This window comes from Cinclus cinclus, chromosome 8 (assembly GCF_963662255.1).
Source record: "Cinclus cinclus chromosome 8, bCinCin1.1, whole genome shotgun sequence".
NCBI classification, from domain to species: Eukaryota; Metazoa; Chordata; class Aves; order Passeriformes; family Cinclidae; genus Cinclus; species Cinclus cinclus.
Genome location: NC_085053.1, coordinates 19,445,615 through 19,465,487, shown reverse-complemented (window position 1 = coordinate 19,465,487; position 19,873 = coordinate 19,445,615). Strand labels below are relative to the sequence as shown.

At 38.1% G+C, this 19,873-nt stretch overlaps 1 protein-coding gene across 1 annotated transcript in view; it reads right to left on the bottom strand.

The window, feature by feature from the left end:
* Positions 1-823: 823 nt before the first annotated feature.
* Positions 824-19,873, bottom strand: part of PIGK (phosphatidylinositol glycan anchor biosynthesis class K) — a 66,169-nt gene continuing 47,119 nt past the window's right edge. The window contains 1 exon segment of the mRNA XM_062497933.1: positions 824-1,682. Within this exon segment, the coding sequence (XP_062353917.1) occupies positions 1,566-1,682 (117 nt within the window). The 3' untranslated portion in view covers positions 824-1,565.

Sequence of the window (19,873 nt, the reverse complement as noted above, 5' to 3'; positions counted from 1 at the left end):
CAGGGACAGCAGGAATGCTTTAGTTTTAATCCCTACTCCTGGGCCTTAAGCCCCTGCTACTGAAAACAATTCCAGTTCTTCACCAAGTGCCATGAAGAGGTGGAGCAGGCAAATGCTTACCTTCCCACAATGGATCCTTCTGTGCCTTCAGTGTCTCCCAAGCCTAGTAGATCTTTGGAGATAAAACCCCAAGGCTTTAGCTCTTGAGCTGTGCCACACTGCTGTTTTCCCCACTCTCTGGAAGCCTCAGTGGCTTCTCCACAGCCCTCCCAGGCTGACAGTTCACCTCCTCTCACCTGAGGCTGGGATGCCACAATCACACTGGAAGAGAAGAAAAAAGAACAAAAATGTTTATGCACTCAGATTTGTATGCGCAATAGGAAATGCTCAGCACCATTTCCTAAGAAAAATACACTGACTCTGATATTATGTGTGATTATAAATAATTCCTAATAACTTCTAGAGATGTGTGTCTAGTACATACACCATGGCTGCATCAGGTAAGCTTTATTTTGATTAAGGTAGAAAACAAGTTCCAAAAGCACAGGGCAACAACTTCTCCACATGCACAGATTTGCTCTTCTCTTTACAAATATCACTATATTACACAGAAAAAACCCTTTTAGCATACATTCATCAGTAAATGTCCAGGAAGAACAAATCAATATGCCAAACCAGAATTTATAAAACACAGGCAACAAAGCACATTTTCTAAGGGCTCAGAAAATACAGAATGCAATGGTACAATTTATAGTGTTTTTCATCCTGACTCCAGAGTTGATTTTCTTCAGTGCAAAAATCCAGTGCACTGAAAATTCTGAAGGCATCCAAATCCATATTGTATGCAGTGAAAATGCAACACCTGTGAAGGGTTTCTAATGGATGTGGTCAAGTCCTTTCATGTTTTTGGCCACCTTTTTAAGTAGATTCAGCAAGGCCATAATTTTCTTTTCACTTTCACCAACTCATAGAATTCTAGAATCAAAACTGCCTAAGGTGAAAGGACTGATCGAAGGGTTGCATTTGACAGGGAAGAAAAAATAATAAGAAAAAAGAAATCAATATATTCCAGAGTATTTTTATTTTTGTGAAGAAAGCTTCCAATATGCCATGCCAAAGTCTGCAAAGTGGGTCAAATTTTTATTGAGAAAATGACATCTTAAATAACATTCTCCACAATGTCCAGTTCTTTAGTAATAGGTGACTTCTTCTAAGATGTACTTCAAAGTACAGTGGAAAGAATTTGCCCATTTACAATCCAGAAGCAATCACAGAAATCCTTTTACTGGGTTTAGGTCCTGCCCTTTTTAAACTTTAACCAGAAAGAAAAATTGCTCAGAAACCCATTAAAATATGTTTAAATCAAGACAAAGTGAAGTAACAGTAACATTAAAACCATTTGTTAGAATCTTTCCAGAAAAAGGGGCAGAAGAGATGGCTTCAAAAGAACCTTTAAAGGGGAGATGCAAACACAGTGTTTCAACACAACCATAATCCACATGCAGACAACACAGGTGATACCCAAGAACCCAAAGTAGCAGCCAATGTGTCTTGTTTGCTCCAGTTCAGAAGACATGTTTCATGTGCTTGATTCCATATGTTTTGAAGAAAACCATGATGATCAATGCCCAGAGTCCTAAAATAAATCCTCCAGGAGGATGCCAATCCTTTTGTTTTGGTTTCTGGAAAAAAAGAAAAAACAAAAAGAGAAAAAAAAATTGTGCTTAGCTCTCACAATAAGCAGTGCATTGTGTTTATCAAGTGCAGAAAGATAATCTTTGCAATTGAACAAAATACCAGTAAGCTGTATTTCTTCATGAAGTAGAAGCATCTTTGTGATGTGATGGGGAGCTAATGGCAGGCAAGTTGCCACTCAAGCAGGGAGGGTAAGTACCACAAAAAGACCACTGGAACTGTGCCTGAGACACCACTTTGCCTGTGTGTACTGGTATCATGTGACACGTTCCAAATCATTTGTTTGGACAGATTTTCTTATATTTGGTCTCATTTTAATACAAGAGAAGAATTCTCTATGTATGAAAAATAGCTCCTACAAGTGAAAACGTGAAAGAGAAAAGAAAGTATTGTTTTTCCACTACCTGTATTCTACAGCTGCTTTTGTACCCAGAATTATGAGAATAAACGGGTATCTGACCACACAACAAGTGAAGACTCATCATTACAGCAATATCATATAACAAAATAGGATTGTTTTCAATGTCAATCACATTTCCCAGGGGCCTCACTGAGTCTAACTGCCTTTCCCTAATGGAGAAATATATACTGCAATTCAAAATTCTGTCCCTCTTCAACAATTTTTTCATCTTCAGTAAAACATCATACACTGCAGTTGAAGGCCTTTTCTGTCTCACATGTAGCAGCTAGACAAGATAAAACTTGCCTGTCTTCTTCCTCCCCTTATTAAATCAAAAAATCAGATACTCCACAGTCAGAGAATAGAGAAATGGATTGCAGAAGATAAGAACTGCAATGTACCCCAAGATCTGTCTCTGGGGCTAAAAATAAGGTGACCGTATGAATGCAAAATTTTAGTTAAGACTGTCATGACAAAAATACCAGAATTATAGTATTTAGAAGTATAACCCAGTCCCTCGGGCCTGTGCCTGCTCTTGCCCTCAGCAGGTAGGTTTTACAGATCTTCTAGCTAGACAAGGATGATTTACTATTACGATAATAAATACTGAAGCGCTTGCTGAGATTTTTATTCCTGCCTTGCTGAAAGATTTGCACCATTTTGTCCTTGTGCAGAATGAGACACAAGGGGCACAGACCATTTTGGTTTTGTTGCATTTAAGTCAAATTTAAAATTCTCTTTCTGCGAAGTGAATAACTCTGATAAAAGATGCTGCTGTTTTAATTTCAGCATCAATCCACACAGAGAAGCTTGTTGTTCTCTGCTAAATGTACCAGGGAGGCTGGTGAACTTTAATGCAAGAAGGAACAGTTTGCAGTGTCTGTTCTTTCAAAACAGCTTTCCTGTCAACAAAAAACAACGTCTGTTGATTGCTCAGCTCCCACATTATAAACCACACACTCTTAGCTTTAGGATTTTTCTCTAAGTACTGTGCTAGCAATTAAAAAGTAGAACAAATAGTCACATCACCTGAGACACCCAAAGAACTCGGCGGTCTGAAATATTAATGATTTACTCTGATACAGGAATCACAAAAGCAGCATTATAAATTACATCAACCACAACAAAACCAAAGATGTGAACAGAGCAGGTGTCTCTGTATGCAAAGCACTGAATTCCCTGAGCAGCACTCGTCAGCTGCAGCGAGTGCTGTTGGTGATCTGCCACCTCGCTGATATTCACAACTGCACATCTCCACATAAACATCTCTGAAAATCAACTCTGCCTGTTCAAAAGGCTGCCAGCACACCTCACTTCTGAGAGTAACAGCACATGACACTTCTCCACACAAAGGGACTTTCTTGTTTAAATCTTCCTAATTAACCTGTAACTTCGTATGCATATTGCAGTGCCTGTTCCATCAATCTCTTTGTACTATCAATCTTTCCCTTCTTGGATCGCAGACAAGTATCTTACCACAAAGTGGCACCTGACCCTTCAAGACAAATGACTTCAATTTGCAGCCAGTGACACTAAAAGCCTCTCCTTCCTATTTTGTATAGAACACGTAATTTAATTTCTTTAAAGAATTTATATGAATAAATATTTATAAGGTGATCTATGAGTATGGTTTTACATTTTGTCATGTCTTGTACTGAAGTCTCCATGGAATTGTGCAAGGGAACAGAGGCCAGTGCAGCAGTGGCCCTGCACTGGGAAATCAAGGACATACATATATATATATAGTCAGTTTAAAGTCATGGGATGCAATATTAAAATGTAAAGGATTAAAACCACGAAGGCATGATAAAAATTATATGAGGCTGTACAAGAGCTACATACTCAGTAATCTTAAAAATAAATTATCCCAGTAAGATTTACAGACCCAGAAACTGCAATCTAGATATAAATATTAAACCACAATAAAAGGGCAAAAATATGCAACTCTGTTGAATATCTGTAAGTCAATATCTCTAAATGGTTAATTGAGCACGAAATCATACTGAAATAGGCCAGTATTTTCCATGAGGACATCAAAACCTTATGAATATCTAAAATGAGATTACACAGATTCACACTTAAACCTACTAAGTATACCTGCAAGAGCTGAAATACCTAATTTTGTTTAAATTAACTTGCTCATAGATTCCCAAGAGAGTTCACCACTAAATTAAAAACATAATTAGTTGTCAAACTAACAAGTTCATCTTTCTAAAATCCTAACAGATACAACACAGAAGGCATAAACCACAGCCCCAAGCAGCCACAGCCAGAGCTGGCCAAGCCAAGGAGGGATGGGATCCCTCCCAGAAACACACCAGTGCCTCACCCATGCTGCTGCAGAAGCTGCTGTGGCTATTTCGTGTAGGCAGAAGGGGAAGAGTCACAGAGATTTCTCCTAATGGGAAAGACTATCATAGTGAGAAAGAATTCACTTTAATGGCAAATGAAAATCCTTTTTAGATCCACATACTGGCAAAAGGTTTAGAAAAGTCAGAATTTCTTTCTACGCTTATACCAGTTCTGTGGCCACAAGCCTAGATAAACTATCTCTTTATATAAGTTTCAGGATTGATCAGAAAGCATTAGTGTAAGTAAAGTTTTTCACAGATTAAAAAAAAAAAATTAAAAATAAAAGTCAGTAGTTCTCCTATGACTACTATGATTATTGCCTAGTCCAGAGTCTTACTTCAGCAAATTTCTGAGAGATTCAGATAATTTTTACACATCAGGCATTTTCTCACATGCAAGAAAATGCTAAATGGACCAAACCCGTGGTAAGTGTCACAGTATATTGATGTGCAATTTATTATCTATCACTATTATGTTCCAAATTGATATGAGAATGTGTACTACAGACTAGTTGCACTACCTATAAATTACACATAACTTGTTCATATTTGGCACTGCTCTGGAGGAGCAGAGGCAACACTCTTTTTGCTGAAATTATTCTGAATTTCATTGTAGCACCCACCTAAGAACTGCTTCTGTAACTGACATATTTGGGTATTGTGATTTACAGCACAAAGCAATGTATTACAAACACACTCTTTATTCCTACAATAACAGCAGTAACACAGGTGAAATGCACGTTCAGAATGGTACAATCTGTCATGAACAAATACATTTAGCAGCTTAAGGACCACTCATTATGGAATTGCAGGAGACTCCAAATTAAAATACAGGTAGCTAAGCAACAGCAAGCTGCCTCCTGTGAACAGTTTTTTGCTGTATGTTCTCTAGTTCTGGTAGACTCATTATCCTGTGGAACTTAAAATCAGTTAACAGAGAGTTGCTCCAAGTACTGTAATTAAGCAGAGGATAAAACAGTATATTTTCAAACTGGATGGGTCTGTAGGGATCTGAATGGAAAGTGTCCAAGACTTTCAATGAAGGTGTTTCATAAAACATGCAATCCATGTTACTCCAATTAAAATGAGCTTTATGAAAAAAAATAATTCTGAAAAGCTGGAATGGTAATTAGAAGAAGAATGGTTTAATTTTAAAATATTACATCACAACAGAAATAAGATTTAAAGCATGACATATTAACATTTCACACGGACAACACTGTCTAAAACTTATCTATAAGGATAAATGTGTTTTCCACACCAGAAGACTGTCGGATTATAACATCCAACAGTCTTCCAACAGAACTCTGCCTTTAGTCTTCTCAATGAGCCCAAAAATATTGGTACAGTAAGCTTTGGGTTAGACTCACAATTCACATATGAATAGTGGCAGCACAGAAAGCGGGGCAAACAGACAGGAATTAAGTAATTCCCAAATGAAACAGGAATACACAATTTCTCCAATCTCCTCCAGGAGAGGAGGGCTTTAAGAAAGGGTGCAAAAGCTTAGAAATTAATGTGCACATCATCCTTGTTGCAGGGGATATTCTCCCCAGCCTGAAGCAGATGGTGTGTGCTTGTACCAGGAGTGCAAAATCTCCCTGTGCAACTGCACAAAAATAACACATCAGAAGTGCTGTGTGCCAGAGAGTCCATTAAAGTGGCAGCTATTGGATTTCAAATTAATCCCTGCTTAATTCTCACTGCAGTTTCAGTGCTGAGTGTCCTAGACCCAGTTCTGACCTATTTATTGCAGCACACGTGGTATAAAACATGCAAGATAGCAGAAGCTACAGCCAGGAGAGAGGCTGTGCATGCACATCCTCTTGGGCTTCTCCACCTCCCCTAGTCCTGGGGGCCAGCAAGCACTGGCAGGGAAGTGAAACACACTTGTTTGTGCAGTGCTTGCACTCAGTGCCGTGAATTCCATGTATTTTGGGGGGTGAATTTCCAAAGTTCTTCCTGGTCATTCTCCGTTTAAATGAATGTTTCTTTTTCTTCCACTGCATACCAAAGGTTTTCTTTCTTGTTCCTCTAGGTACCAAATTTTATATGAGGCTCTGTTGTAAAGACCAGTATAGAAATGTGAAAAAAAGATCCATGTCCAAAACAGGTCTTTGAAATTCAAGGTAAACCTCAAATCCAAAACTAGAACAATCCACCTGCTTCTCATCTCAGAAAACTGATCTCCAACTGAAGGAAATTCCTTGGAAAAGCTAAATTCTGCTACACAGTGCACTGTGCCAAGAGCACACTATGTATTTCCTAGAGGCACTCCAACAGCTCAGGTTTACTTGCAATTTAGAATTTCAAACTGTGCAATCCTTTCAATTCTTATGACAAAGCACACAACAAAGTTTATTTTCAGAATGAATTTATATATATCACAGGCAAATCACAGCATAAAGTATGTCCTCAAAGCTTTCAGCGGAAGTCAGTGCTTCTAATTTGTCAGTTACAGTTTGGATTTTGGGCTCCTCACAGGGGGGCAGGGGAAATCAAGTAACTCCAGCCATCAAGTAATAGTTTAATCCTTTCTGTGCCCACAGCAAGATTAAAGTCATAAGAGAACTCCAGCACAAACGGTACCTGTTAATCTGCAAAACAATTTCAAGTACTTTTGTCTAATCTCCCAGTTTGTATTTATTAACAACAGTGCCATGATTCCTGATATCTCCAGTATTAATAAAATAATGAAGAAAGTTCATTCATCAACAACAAAAACTCAGAAAGGGTGCAGGAAAAAAACAGCAACTAAACTAAATTAACATCAATACCAATAACTGCATATTAATATTTACTTTGTATAATCATTGTAATAGGAACAATACTGTTATGACAGCTTTACTTTTTCATTTCCTTCTAAAATTCATAATCTATAAGATTTTTTTAAAATTAGCTTCTACTTATTATTGCCTACTGTCATAGTTATCACTTAGCATTTCACAGCACTGTAAAGTGCTTTTAGTGGATGAACAATTATTCAATCATCTTCCAACCTGTGATACAATACATAATATACAACTTCTAATCAAAGGTTCCTTGCCAGCACCTGGGCAGTTGAATTACCAGACAAGCCAGCTCAGGTGAGTGATGCCCACCCAGCAAACACAACAGGGATTGCACTAGGGGCACTCCAAACACAAGTGTGTGATTTGCTACACCCAGAAAGAACACACAGGGAACACACAGAGACCATTCCCACCTGTCCTCACCAGCCTGGCACAGGGCTGAGCTCTCACCTGCTCTGCTGACACTGAGCCACATATTGGAATTCACAAATGCTTTAGAGAAGAGATGAGAAAAGTCAGATTAGGTTGTATTTAGAAAAAAAAAAAGTGCAACTGCCTCTATTTAAGGAATGCTAAGCAAATTGTTCTTCATATTTTAATCAAATTCGTACCCGTATATGAAGCCATGATTATGATTTTCCACAAAGGGCACCTCAGCCAACAGCAAATATACGAATTACATTTGCAAACACAAAGGTTCATGCCAACTGCAGCATGCAAAAATACCAGATGAGCAGCTTAATTAACTAGACTTGTTATTCAAAACTCAGTCATTGCTACTTAGAGAAGTATGCTTCTTTTTTAATACGTTTATATTTAATTAATTTAAACAAGAGGAGGATTATTAGCAAAAGCAAGACTAAAGGCAAGAATTTAGTGCTCAGTGTCATGCCACAAATGGAAAGCTACAACTCCTTGAGCTCCTTACAATGGAGTGAGTCAGAAAATGACAAAAACACGCTGGTGAGGCAGACCTCAGCAGAGAGAATTCTTTAAAAATCATCAGATATAAAAACAACTCAAGGCTACTGAAACTCTGGGTTAAGCAGACAGAGGCAGCAGAGAAGGAAGGAGGTGAAGGCAGCTAGAGGGACAAGAATATTTTGTATTCACAAAAATACAGTGGTGTAAATAGGGCCAAGCTATTCACAGGGCACTATTTTTTCCATGAGCATGCACTGTTCACCTTCCCCTGGGAAAACATTATCCCAGTCTTCTACTGTACAGGTCTTGTTCACACAAATGCAGCATTGCACTGCCAGTGGGATCAGACCAGAGCCAACCTCTCAACTCTGCAGAGCCAAGGTCCCCACACAGGGGCACATGCACTCATGGGCTCCCACCTGTTTCATCTGGGATCATTTTTCCATGTACCAGCCTCATCCAGCCCAGCCTTTCTGAGGAACACAGCACTCCTACTTCCTCCTAGGAACTCTGACTTGGATTTGCCTTAGCATCTCTCTGAACCACAAGGTAAGTCCACTCAAATGCTTTCAAATCAATTTTTCTAAGGTTTTATTCCTAATTTTGTAAAATTAATTGTATGCTTGAAACTTCCACTATGAAGTGTAATTTTGATCACTCAAATTCAAGCAAAGTTTTTTTCTGTTTATGTAGAGAAACCATGGTGTAAATAAATTATTATGCTGTTTCTTTCAAAATAGTAGTGATGGTTCCAATCACACATTTTTTCTGCACGTCCAGTAAGTATTTATTCATTTACTGCCAGGTGACAGGCTGTATTAACAGCAGACATTAGACTGCATTAGTGCTCATACCAAGTATGCCACACTGAGTACAAGATCTAATCAAATACTTCAACAGTTACATTTGAAATCCAAATAAGTACTCCTTACACACATATATACATTCCTATATATAGTTTTTAATGTCCATTTCTCAAATCTCTACAGCTATAATTTAAAATGTTCTCTCTTGCCCTAAGCTCTGTGCTGCATTATATGCATGTGCAGTAAAGCTCCACATTTTCTAGCTGCAGCTTGCACGACTTGAAACAGCATTACACTGAGGAGGCAGGCATGACAAAATGAATGGAGGCAAAAAATGCCTTCACACTTATAAGAGCAAGATAAACATGGCTGTACTTCTACTGCAATACATTTTCATTTTCAGTGAGAAACCAGCTAATGACAGCCTGGTTTGTTCCCCACCACCACCCAGCTATTAAAAGTGATTCTGTATTCAGTAGTTTTGTACTCATAAGCCAAACAAGTGTTCTTACCCAAGTTTATGTTGTATGTATTCTCGTATGGGATCAGGAAAAGAGAAAAAAGGAGAAAGACATGTTCTGAAATATCAACCCAATATTTTCAGGTACCCTAGCTGCTAAAGAAATCAAATCATAAAACATGGGCACAGCAATCATATAGGCACTTATTTAGTGGCTGCACATAATTACACCTACACAAAAAAGCCATTTCTGTTACACTCAGTACATCAAAGGACAAAGAGTCCCAGAGATCCATTCCTGCACAGAGTTTTTGTAGTCATTAAAAAAGAATAGCAGATTTATGGTATCATAAATAATCACTGTTCCCATGTGACATTTGCATGACACAGGTCATCAGTCAAATATTTTGTGGGGCTCACAAAGAGCATCTTCCTGGAAGAATGAAGGAGGGTAGCTGAGGACACACCCTCTGAACATCCTCAGACAACAGGTTGCACCACATGTAACCTGTACAGAAACATCAGCTTCCAAAAGGGTCTTAAAAACAGGATGAAACCACACTTGTTTTTATCAAGGGGCAAACCAGCTGCACCTTTCCTGCCTCCATCTACACTAACCACAGGTTACTGCTCTATTGTTCTGCTGTCATTCAGGCTCCTCTAAGCACCACTCATCACCCATTTGTCAGGCATGTATTTGTAGATGGGCTTGCGTGTTAAGCACTCCTGGAAAGAACGAAATCACTGGCTAATTCACAGGAACGCCATCACTACAGAAGGAATCACTTGCACAAGGCTGAATCACAACCCCATGCAAAGAATTTGCACAGGACCATGCAGGATGCTGTCCAACAGTATGAACACAACTGCTCCATCACCAGAGTCTTCATTCATTTACCCCTTCCATTCATTCTTCAAATGGAAATGATTTCATCAAATTTCAACCCTCTGAATTATTTAGGAAAACAATTCTAGACAGAGCACTAGAGAGCAGCCTGCCAATATCTCTGTCTGTGGCCATTCATCAGTCCTGTCAACAGCTCGTGAGTTACATTTCTGTACTCCTCACAGCATGCTACTGAAGAGTAAACAAAACATAATTAACTTAACACAAAAAAATCACCAATAACACCCAGGATTACATGGTTAAGTGGGATAAATGTGCAAATATATTTGGAGCTAACAGTGCCTTCCCCTGAGGAAAAGTGTTCAGAAAGGTATTTGCTGTCACAGCACTACAAAATACATCAAGATTGATAACATTTATATTTTTTCCTTATCAATGTGAGCTTATTGGTAACAGCTACGTTTTATGCTGCATAAGCTCAGAAGAAATACAGTATACAGAAGAAAAAATCTAACAAAACTACTACTGCTAATTTTACTACTCACTGGAATACCATTTAAATAAACACTGTCTATCAGGGAAGTTTTCATGTGTAAACAATAAAAAAGTAATGACTAATAAGCACTGTACAAGGTTACGTGAGAAATGAAAATGTAACACAACACTGAACAGACACCAGAAAATGGAATTAAATCTTGCATCTTAGACAACTTCAGTAACCTGCTTTATATAGGAAAGTCCCAATCCTGCATATATTTAGTGACAGGCAACACAAACCGGGTCAAAAATTTAGTCTCACACTCAAATTATACACGTGCTTATACACACACCAATACTGTGCAACATTAAGCAATAAAATAAGAATAAAGACTATGAAATACATTCTCCTTTGCCTAAAGATCTTACAGCATCCTCTCCTCTCCTCTCCTCTCCTCTCCTCTCCTCTCCTCTCCTCTCCTCTCCTCTCCTCTCCTCTCCTCTCCTCTCCTCTCCTCTCCTCTCCTCTCCTCTCCTCTCCTCTCCTCTCCTCTCCTCTCCTCTCCTCTCCCCAACACACACCCATGCTCACACTTGGCTGTCTCATTCCTGCCATTATTCCAGGGACACAAATACAACCCATCAGAAACCAGAGATCTCATTTAACAGCCACAGTGGCTGCTGATCCTCTTGTCCAGGCCTCATCTCACCAAAACTGCGTGCACAGCACTTCACTTTTAGTCAGGTAATTCCCAAATACAGTTTTGGGGAGAGAAGGGCTAAGGAACAGTCAGAGCTTCTAAGGTTCATGTGAAGAGACACTGGAAGTGGATTTTGACAGAAGCCATTCAGCAGCACCAGAAAAGTGCTGGAGCAGAATGTGCCTCACTCCTGCAATACTGCAAATCTCTGTCCTTTCACCAGTTTCTACTGCAGACAAAGCCAGGAAAAATCTCAACAAGTTGGGCATTAATCAGCAGAAATCTGGAGATGCCAAAGGCAGCATTTTCATAGAACAAGCAGGCTTCTGCAGAAAAATCAGCTGCAAGCAAGGAAAGGAGCCCTTTCTCTGCATATAAAAACCAGTGTCTTACTAATCAATGACCACTAAGGAGCATAGCTTACTTTATATCTGGCAATAAATCTCATTCCAAATGCAAAGTCTGGTCCACCAAAGACTCCTTCTATGGAACAGCAAAACTGATCACCAAAATGAAAGCATCTCTGGAATGGGATTACTGCTATTAATACTGTATTCAACAAAAGAAAAAGAGATTGAACTTCCTGTTAAAAGGATTTGACAAATAAGTCTTCTGTTACCTAAGGAAGTCCTAAAATTTATTCTAGGTCAACCATAAATTTTGAATTACTACACCACAGCAGTTTATCAGTTGTTCTGATACAGACAAGGTTTATATTTTTTTAATTTAAGAAAGATTAAAAAATAAAAATAGCAGTAGTTCTTCATTCCATGATATCTTCATCTTTTACTATACATTAAAAGACAACAAATAAAGTAATTTCTTTTAACTGTAGACTTATAATGCTACTGTTCACAACAACAACAACAATAATAATAATAATAATAATAATAATAATAATAATAATAATAATAATAAATATGATAAGTCTCTACAACCCCATAGTTCTACTGCTAGGAATTGTGCTTTCTTACTAAGGTTTTTGTGGCTTAATTGTCTTCATGTAATATTGATATCTGGTACTTGGATGTAATTAAGAATAGGGGAACCATTCTTAGAGTACTATTCCAATCCATTAGGTAAATTTTCTCACTATGATATGAAAATTTTCATCTCCTTAATTAGCACACCTACTCCTTCCATGCCTAAGTGCACCTAAGCTGTGCTTTATGATGGCCCAAGGAAAGGAAAAAGAAACCACAACACATCAATTATGCCTCCACTCAGTTGTACAACTATTTTAAAATGTGTGAACAGTTAAGACAAAATTGAAAAATTACCATAATAGGCTTTTGACACTTCCCCGCTTAAGCAAAAATTAATTCTAACTCCCTGTTTTTATGCAAAGCCTTTATAATTTCTCTAATCTCGAGTTCCCATGAGAGAGAACACAATTCTTTCAAGTACAAGTATGTGAGACTTGCCATCTTCTCTTTTTAGTTCTGCAGTTTATTTGATGGAAGTCTAAACTGCTAAGCCTCCCTTTGTGCTTAATATAAGCCATCCTCAGTGGAAATACAAGTTAATTTAAGTAAAATGAAGTTTTAGGAAGGATGCATTCTCTTGCACAGAAAGCCTCACTAAATCAAAGCTTTTTAAAATGCAGCATCTGTTTCCTGAATTGGTCTAAAACCTGTAATAAAAATAAACTAAAAAGAAGAAAAATTTTTAAAATGTACTTTTACATATAAAACATCATAAACATAAAAACAGACAAATGGAGCAGCTTACTTCTAATTTTATTGAGTTTTGCAGCCTCACCTTGTATTGTGCTTGAAGACACTCTTGCAACATAATGAATTAGCAAGTTTTAAGCATCATCTGTTTTATTAATGGTGATTATTATTAAAACCTACTGCTTGTGCATCAGCTGCATTGTATTGCTGGCATACACTGACACACACACTAAGCTGTGTAGACCACATCCTAAATTCACTGTAACTCCACAGCACTGCTTTAGCCCTAAAACACACCTGAAGTATTTATACATCACATACTTTGCTTCAGCAGCACAGGGTCTATTCTGATGCCTTCAAACCTATTAAGGCCACAGACAGCTTGTGCAGATATTAGTCTATTCCCATGAGAGGCAGAGGTTTATTATTTGCATACCATTATGTACTGAAAAACCTATTCAGTTATCCCCACTGGAGACAACTCACCTCACTGCCCTAAATAGCATTCACTTTTCCAGTATTTGAAGAAACAGCAAGTAAATGCAATACAGTGCAGACAAATCCAAAAAGACTCAGAATATCTGAGAATTTCAACTTATAAATAACAAATGTGAATGAATGCAGACCAATATATCACACAAAAGTATCATGGAAGCAAGGAATGATAAAAAAACTGAATTATATGCTTAAGAGAGGATTAAAATGTTGAGAGTGAAAATGGCTGCCGAGATAATTTTAGGAAAAAAACCTCACATTAGCCAAACTTATTATGACCACAAAGGAGAGCAAAGACTCTCAAAGCACAGAACTCACTTAAAAAATAGCCTTTTTACATTTGCAGTGACAGCAGCAGTTCTAATATCATCAAAGTGAGAGACCTATTGATATTTTACCTATAGCAGGGTGCAACAGTTCACATGATGTCAGTAACTGAGACCCATGGGACCTGTACATGTTAGTTCTTCAGTACCAGATGCAATACTGTGAATATTTTCTGTAATTACAAATATGTTCTAACATGCCCTAATTGTCCTCCTCGGTTTTATTTGCCCCATAATTATGATGTTTTGAATAAACATCTCCCAGCCTCTACTCAAATCCTTTTACTATTTATCCTTCCTGAGGTCTAAACAGCCACAAAGAAGGGAGAATATAAATAAAGTGTCTGTGTGCTTTGTGCAGAAAGTCAGAAGAGATTAACATAATGGTCCTTTACAGCCTTAGTCTGCAAATCACAACCTCTCGCTGTTAACCTTGGTTTGCTTTTTGCCAACCTGCTATGTGAAGCTCACTTCAAGCTGTAGGCATTTTTGAATCTATTTCTGTAAAGCTCTGAGCACAGAGAAAGCACAACAGAAACAGTAACCACCACCTTGAAATCAAAGTTGTGAGCAGGTTGTGAAGAACAACAAAAGGGGATCATGGCACAATCAGTCCCATGCCAAAACAAAGACACAGGAACATCAATAGTGCATATTGAAAGGTCTGTGCACACAGGATCTTCAAACACATGGCTGTCTCAGCTGAAAAGAAGCAAATCAATTTTTTGAGTATGAAGAATATAATAATTTTTTGAGTCCATGGCCATAGTGCCCCTTGAAATGCAGTTATTTGAAATTCACATGGGTAAACCACAGAGATCTACAGCACTCTATAAAGCCTGTCATGTTATAGTCATTTCCTGAACATCTTCCTACATTTTACATCTTAAATAGTGCTTATTAAAAAGAAATGGTTACAGGAATTACCTCTTAAAGAAGCTGCAAATCCAGTGCAGCACCTGTAACAATTACAGCTACTATAGAGCCAGGGTATCTTTTCATATATTTTTTAATAGTACATCTGACAATTCTATATGCTGGTGGGTATGAAACTTACGTCTCATAATCCACAAAATGGATGAGGCTACAGTCACATATAAAGCCTCATATTAGCAGTATTCTCAAGGGCAAAGCAAGCACTCCCATGATATGAACAAAAGCCTCAAATTCATTTTCATTTTAACTTTCCACAGTAACAGGTATTTCTACTCTCATCTACTCACAAGAAATATAAATGAAAACTTTCAAGAATACAAGTACACTTTATCAGTTTTAGCTGGTACTACCTATCCTAGTCAGCTTTAGAAATTCTGTAGTCACATACTCAGCCAGGATAAAAAATACCTTTCTTTTTTCAATCAGTACTCTGCACCATTGCTGTGCTTAATGAGCACAGGACTCTACCAGGACTGGTGAGAGTGGAGTGTGGCCACTTGAGGGGCAGCCCCTTAAATTGCTCCAAGCTGTCTGTCAAACTCATCTCCCATCCTGTGCCAAAGAAAAATAAAGATGAAATGTCAATCTGTACATGTCAGGGTTTCACAGGCTGGGAAAGAGAAAAGAGACAGAAAGGATCAACAGATCAGAGTTAAAACTTCTTTATCCAAACTTCAGAATCTGGACAGCCTGAAACATTTTGAAAACACTGCATCAGTTACATGTCTGCTGCTACAACTCCCTGAAGAGGAGACTGGTTTGGAGGGAGAGCACAGACTGGGGGTTACTGTCACCTTGCTGGGAGCCATTTCTGTGAAGAGGGGATAAAGTCACATTCCAAGATGTGACAGCAGAGACTGGATTCTACTCATGCCCAGAGCTCATAATATACATGCATGTCAAACATAACATTTTGGTAAGTGCTCAATGAACTGTTCTTAATAGTGTATAGGAAGAAAAGAGGTCATTCTTTTATTGGTTTTAAAATATACTTTGGTTTCGTTTTTTAAAATGCAAGGAAGGAGGTAGAGTTGCATGTTTTAATGCATAAATGGGGAAGAAAAGGTGGAGCATGCATGCAACAGTTCTGGCAAGAAGAAGCTACCAAACACCATCTCAAATGTCTTTGGGATGCTGGAACAGGTAAAATTTCCCCCTCTTGGGTTACAGAAAATGTTCAATGTGGTATTTCTAGTATGAAACAGTTAAAAACAAGAACCACACTGAAGACTGTTCATGTTCCTCATGCAAGATACCTTTCAATGCATTTAGTTATTCAATCCATTGTATTCAGCTATAATTGGAAAAATCTAATACTACATTCAGTTTCCCTGTAATGCTTGGTCAGCAACAAAAAGCACTCATGGTTCTTTTCTGGCTCTGCTGAGCAGTGTTGTGTGCAGACAAAGGAAGTGCTCCCCATACATTAATACTTTGGCACTCCAGCCCTACAGAAATGAAGTTCCCCATAATTGCTGCTAAATTTTTAAGATTTGGGGGGATTGCATTTGAAAAGAAAATAATTCTAAGATACTTATCTTTATTCTGTCTTGAAGACTAAGAAGAGATTCCATGTAATATTTCAACAACAAAGAGATAAACCAGCAGAACTTCCCCTGTGGTTGAGAAACAGTGAATTAATGGTCCTGGATAGGCAGAGAGTGATCACCCACAAGAGTCCTTTAATGGGAAGATGGAAGAGAAGAGACTACTTTATTACATCTCTGCTTCCAAGAGGGAAGATCATGATCAGATGAAAAACATAACAAAACAGAAGCAGCCGTGTCTCATCAGTAAAAACAAATGATCAGTAATTTATGCCAACTCCACATCATGGTATTCTGTGACTGGGAAAAAACTGATGAGAAAAACAACAGCAAATTTTAAAAATTACATTGTTTCTATTTTACAAAAATACTTTATGCTGCACTCAGATATGCTGTATTTCAGGAATGCTGTGAAATTTCATGTGGCTAATGAGCTATGTAATTTCTGAAGAAGAAGGGAAGAGACACAACCTTACTGTTTGTGTCAACTATTGAACTACATTTGAAGGTACTGAGTACAATTGCTGACTCTGCAGTAGTTCACTAGATGAAAAAAAAAAGTCTGAAAAAAATCTCTGCTTTAATGGTTTGCTACTAAAAGATCTGTACCATCTATAACCAAGTCAAGATTTTGTTTGGTGATTTCTTGAAGTGAGTCAGAGAAACGGGACTGTGCCATTCTTAATAGATTACATGACTCATACACACAGCAAGATTCTGCTACTCAACTTTTTAAATCAGACTTAGTATGAGAAGAAATCTTAGGGAGTGAACTTCAAAGCACCTACATGTACCAAGTAGCACAAGATATTGGCAGGAATACCTCTGCTGCTCTATGACGTATTTGGTTTGGTTGGCAAAAGTGTGCAGTAATAGCTCTTTGTCTTTTTGTCCTTTTGAGCACCAAGTTTTCTACTAGGTAGCATTCAATTTCAAGAAAGCTCAAAAGATTCAAATCATCTCTAACTTATGCAGCAGTAAGACAAATTACATCTATATACTATTTACAATTTAGGGAAAAAGCATAGGAAAAAAGCAAAATGACATCCAGTTATGATTCCACTTGAGACCACTTCCATTACAGACAAAAAATGTAGCCAAATCACCTCTAGGTTAAACAATTCACCAACGTATGTTTAACACAGAAAAGAAATTGTAAAAATCCAAACACAGTAGACACGTTAATTTCTAACTCCCATACATCCCAAGTGCCCTAGGAGAAGAAAGGCTGGTTCATCAGAAGGGATACAGCACACCTGGGTTTAGCTCTGTACAGAATCCCTGAGCCCCAAAATCCACTTCAGATGAGGAAGAGGATTTCAACATATTTCCATGACATGCATCAGAAACAGCTTTTCTCACCTGTAGTCTGGACCAGACAAATGTGAGCACTGGCAGGACAGGCTGCTGTTCTCTAGACACACCAAAATGGCCACAAGAAGTGGCCATGGTAAGGGGACAACACTTGTCTTCAGCACTGGACTGCAGTGGCAAAGCCTGACCAGGCAGGTGTCCTAGGGCAGGCTGACACGTCACAAGGCTTTTTGGTGGGAAGCCAAGTGATGCATTTTGTTAAAATAAAACTGGACTCTGAAGTCAGTGTACCTTTTAATATCTGGTATGAAAAGTCAATTTACAATCATCCTGACAAAATCCATTTTTGACAAAGAAAAGGATCCCTGCCTGAGCAGACCTGTGTCTGTGCTAGCAGGTGCAGCAGAACCTGGACCTTTTGGTGAAAGGTTGTATTTTATCTCTGACATCATCCAGCTGAATACCATGACCAGAGTTCTAAAAAGCAAGCTATGCTTCAAAGTTATTTTCAAACACAGCTACATGAATGGATTTTCAAAGAATGTATAAATAGCTGCGTCTAAAACTTTACACGAGCCTGAGACATCTAAGTCTTACAAGTTGCTTTTGAACCTCTTAGCCTGTAAAGACACAGTAAAATGCAAGTATCACTTATCAAAGTACTTTAAAAAATTTTAATAAATTATTATTTGATAACAAAACCTACTGTCTGCATCAAAATTTTAAAAAAATCTGGGTTACTTGCATACTTTACCAAAGTTCTGAACACTAATGGCTTTGTAGAACATTTGTAGGAACCAAGACCATCAGGACAGAAGCAGACTGGGAGTGAGGGGAACTTCTGAAATGTATAAACTGCCAAAGGGCAGCTACAAGGCAATGGGTAAGGCACCACTGTGATCCCTGAATTTTAACGTTATGTTTTCAAGACTGTATCAGCATGTGATGGGTTACTTTTCATATTGAACATTTCACAAAGATTGTAAACCACATAAAACCACTTTAATTTAATGTTTGTGAAAACATTTTAAGTCTAAGAACTAAAATTGTTGTGTTATAGATGATAAAAAGATATTTCAGAAAAAAATCTATACAACATAGTATGTTCTATTTTCTTAATACCGTTTCAACAATTTCTGGCAAATGCTACTAAAGAAAATCTCTGTCAATTAAATCAGCATGAAACCAGAATAACATCAACAAATGCAATAAACTAACAGCCCTCTACAATATGAGAATGAGGCCCTGAGAATGAACAAAAAATTGATCTTCAAAGCAAAAGGATTTTATCTGGGGGAAGGGTGGGGTGGTCATGGCTGCAAACTTGTTACAGACGCACAGAAATGATGGAAACAAAAGCCTTCCTGCAAGACTTACTGCAGAACTGCAACCCTGCAGTATCCTTTGATGGCTATCAGTCTGTGCATTTTTAACTCTGGAGATCCCCTCCCATCATCTTTCATAAATTTCCTATTTAATTTCCCCATGGTGCCTGCAGCCAACACCCTCGGGGCAGACGGGATGGAGCAGCACCCCAGTGCTCCCCGAGACTGAACTGAGCCAAGCTCCCTGCTCACCTAGACCCCGGAATAGAGACATTTCCTCAACAGGTGAGCACAGCTTCCCACTGATCTCCTGAATTTACTGAAGGCACTTCCCACTGAGGCTTCTCATGGAGAGGCAATAGAAAAGCACAGGTTAAAACTTCTATAAACCAAACAAACTTATATTTCCAAAAGGAAACTCAATTTAATTTAATTGGACATTACAGGTAACATTTCCCCATGAAAAAAATACCTAAGGAACTCCTTTTTAAGTAAATCTGAAACTAAACCAGGTCAGATTTCAAGTAAATTGTGCAATTTCCACTACAGGCTGTAAGTCACTTTCCTGAAATACCATCCTGGTTTAACAGCATGTTCATTTATCTTCTTAATGGTTTGAAATGGACTAAAATAAGTATGCAAGTTGATTGTGGCCTGAATTTGCTGTTTCATTTTGTTTTCAATTATAACACCATCAGGAGATCTTGTGCTTATCTACTGCAATGTGCCTTTCATCAAGAAAACATTCTTCCATCAGTAAGACACATGAAACAACTTAAGACTCTTCAATATCCTAAATCC